General features: G+C 44.9%; 1 protein-coding gene across 4 annotated transcripts in view; it reads right to left on the bottom strand.

The window, feature by feature from the left end:
* Positions 1 to 818: 818 nt before the first annotated feature.
* ARHGAP17 (Rho GTPase activating protein 17) overlaps positions 819 to 3,519 on the bottom strand; it is a 49,747-nt gene continuing 47,046 nt past the window's right edge. For 2 of the 4 annotated variants that reach the window (XM_038763716.1, XM_038763719.1), the window contains one exon: positions 819 to 1,644. In XM_038763716.1, the coding sequence (XP_038619644.1) occupies positions 1,514 to 1,644 (131 nt within the window). In that variant the 3' untranslated portion in view covers positions 819 to 1,513. The remainder of the gene's footprint in view (positions 1,645 to 3,519) is intronic. The other 2 variants (XM_038763718.1, XM_038763717.1) reach the window with 2 other exon arrangements.

Genomic DNA, 3,519 nt, shown 5'->3' with positions numbered 1-3,519 from the left:
GGCCAACTTGAGAAAGGGGCACCACATATGTGCACAGAGCTTTCATTCCATTTGTTCTGACGACTTTGACACCTGCCTCCATGTTTTGTTTCATTGTCTGTCTCCCCCTACTAGACTGTGAGCCCATTGTTGGGCAGGGACTGGCTCTAGATGTTGCCGACCTGTACTTCCCAAGCGCTTACAGGGTTCTGCACACAGTAAGTGCTCAATAAATACGACTGAATGAATGAATGAAACGTCTGGTCAGGATCTCAGCACTCTGAGCAAGAGGTGCCACGTGGACGGGCCCCACCGCTCCATCCAAGTGAGAGGATTTGGACACTGCCACCAACCCCATTCCTCTTTTTGTTGGGGGTTTAGGATCTGGCTGCAAGGTGTATTTTGGGGGTGACACTGGAGGTGGGGAAGAGGCCACTATCTGTTCAGGAAAAACCCTGCCTCATTGGATCCAGCCAACAGAGAGGAAAGAAAAGATTCAGAGAACAGGGCCTCACTAGAATTTATCCCATGGTCTAATCTGGTGGCTGTCCATTTTTCTGGGAAAACTATTTCCAAGACTGATCTGATCTATACACTCAGTATCTATGTGAATGTACAAGCATTTGGGGGTGCTTACATACACACAGACACACACCCACACACACACCCACACCCCCCGCCCCCCAACAGGAATGAACAGGGGATGAATCCTCAAAATGTCACATAAGGTTCCAGATTTGATTGCTTTGAATTACAGATCAAAAAAAAGCAAATAAATCCAGTCTTGCCTTGAAACACTTATGAGTATCGCATAAACCAGAGAATACAATTAATACAAATTAACTACGAAATCAAGATTATATTCAGTACTTAGAGTAGCAATAAAATGGTTAAAAAAAAGAACAGTACATTTCCTTCTAAAGTCTGGCAGTCCAACAAGGCACTAGAATACATCCACAGTTTGAATGGGTGACAGATCCAGCAGTCACTACGAGCACTTGTGGCTTTTTTTTCTCTTAATCTTTGAGTGAGTGGGTCATGCTGAAACTGAAAGAGTTCAAAGCAACTCAATGAGGGAATGTTTCTTTCTCTGCATCATTTCTAACTAGGGTCTAAAGTATAGGAATAATAAAGCCTAAGTGGCAGTAAGGGAATCTGGCATAATTCATGCGGTTTATTAAATAGTTAACTAATGCATTGCTTCCTATTCATTTGGAATTTCTGCTGTGGACACTTGTATCGACAGCAGTAATTAAGCTTCCTATGGAAATTTCTGCAGTGATAGAACTCTTTGCACCCCAAGTTCCTTGAGTATTTTAGAGAGGAAAAAAAAAAGCACAGATCAAGCCACAGATCATTAAGCTTCAAGTGATACCCGCAAGTTTCTTTGCTAGCCATGCAGAATGGAACATTCCACCTAGCTGGCCTATTTCTTCCACAAAAAGCTTTTCACTGTTTGGTCTTGATGCAAGAGTCTGTTTCCCCTCTGTCTCGATGGGAGGCAGGAGTTAGACGCGCCGGAGTGTGGCTTCCTTCACAGAGCGGTACTTTCTGTATCATTGTCAATGTCCAGCACAAGGTGGCTGTGCAGTTCCTTGCTCGCTGACTCCAGGGGAAGTTCGGGAAAGAGGCTGTGAAGCTGTTCTGGAACATTAGAATTGGAGTCTGGATAGAAACAGGAAGACACAAGTTTACAAAACGACAGAGTGAGTAGGTCTGAGAAGCCCCTGCCCGAGTTCCCATGACTTCAGGGCTCCTGTAGCCAGTGGGGAGATCAGAAGCGGGTGAGATCACCATCGGCCCAGGGTTGTGCTGAGGCTAGCTGGGTGTACTCGTTCAGAAATGTGTATGCCTAGCCATTAGAATGGGGCCATCCTTAACAAAGGAGCTAAGAATAAAGCAGAGAGGAATTCAAAATTGTGTGTGTTTGGTTGGGGGCGGTGGGGGAGGGATGGGAAGCTCCTAGGTCCTCACCCTCTCCTTAACTTCTTCACTTTCAATTCAGACGTGAGATCTCAAGAGAAATATATTTGTGATGCTTGTGACAGGATTCATCCCACCGCTTTATCCATGTAATAGTAACAATGATAATGGTATTTGTTAAGTGCTTACTATGTGCCAAGAACATACTAAGAGCTGGGGTAGATACAAATAAATCAAGCTTCCTGCAATGAAGATCCGCCAAGTGTCTACCTCTAGGCATAACAAAGCCAAATAGAAGGTCTGCCTTGTCTGAGAGGAGCTTCTCAAGAAGACCTGATGCGACACCAAGGTTTCGTTTTATGGTCATTAAATGCTAGGTTTTAGCAACAACACACTCTCTTAATGTCAAACTCCAGGGGGTTGTTCTATGGAGCAAAATGAGAACTCTTCACTCTCCATAGTGGAGAAATGGTCTAGATCCCAAATCATGACTCCGAGAATGAGTATGGCCTACCCAGTGAAACAGCACATAATCCTACCAAGTACAGTCAAGACAATCCCTATGAGTCTTTGGAAACTCTCTCAAAGTGTGTTTCCTGTGCTCCTGGGCCATTTTGTAAATGTGGCAGTGTCTGGAGTCATTAGCTTTCCTTTTGTGAGAAAGTGCTCTTTAAAGGCTGCTGTTAGCTTTATTTTAGGAAAGGTTGTTTACAGAGTAAGAGTGATGGGGACATCTAAAGAATTGTCAGATATTGAATTATCATTTGGCAGACAGAAAGATTTTCTTCTACGGATGACTATGGATCAGAGACTTCCAACTTGTTAGGTTTGAATGGCCTCACCACACCTGGGAGTGGAGACAAAGGCCACCCCTTTATTTCTTGCTTTTTCCCCCGATGGCATTAAAGGGGAAGAGGTGAAGGGTGAAACAGAGAGGGGTCCCTTGACAGTTTCCCCCTCTGTAGCCATCCAACGCCCCCCAATCTTCCAGTGTTGGTGACTGGAGCAAAGACCTGTTATAAAATTGGGCCAGGAGCAGGTATACCCCTTTCGCCTTCCCTCCTGGCTGAAGGGAGAGAGGTGCACCCCAAAATGGTGTGGGTATCAGCAACTGAGGTTCCCCCAAAGGGGCTGATGGCCGGGGGGTGGGGGGGGGGAGAGATTCACAAGCCATGATGAGTGACCAGTGAGCCACCCACGAATGACAGCTGGACAATGCGCAGGTTAACTCCGACATTCATTAAAGGAGAGAAAACGAAGGGCATTCTTTGAAAAACTATGTTTTCTCCTCTAAAAATTCCACTGTCTCAATATACCATTTGAAGTTTTGCTAAGAAGCACCTTCCACCATAGTTACATGGTTTAACCTTTGTTGGACCCTTGAAGATTTAGGATCCTAACTGGGAACCAGTTAGTAGCCTGGCACTGCATTAAATTGGGAAGTCTCTCATGTTAATGTAAAAAAAAGCCACCCCTTCCTTCTTGCAATGCCGCTTCTAAGAAAGTGATAAGGCATCAGACCTTGGGTGGAGTCTATCTACCCTTATAGAACACATTAGGGGACTGAAAAAAGCCCAAAACAAACAAAACACCTAATCCTCTCTTCCACAAAGAACC

The sequence above is a fragment of the Tachyglossus aculeatus genome, chromosome 21 (genome assembly GCF_015852505.1).
Source record: "Tachyglossus aculeatus isolate mTacAcu1 chromosome 21, mTacAcu1.pri, whole genome shotgun sequence".
Lineage (NCBI taxonomy): Eukaryota > Metazoa > Chordata > Mammalia > Monotremata > Tachyglossidae > Tachyglossus > Tachyglossus aculeatus.
This window is presented reverse-complemented; position numbering and strand designations above follow the sequence as displayed.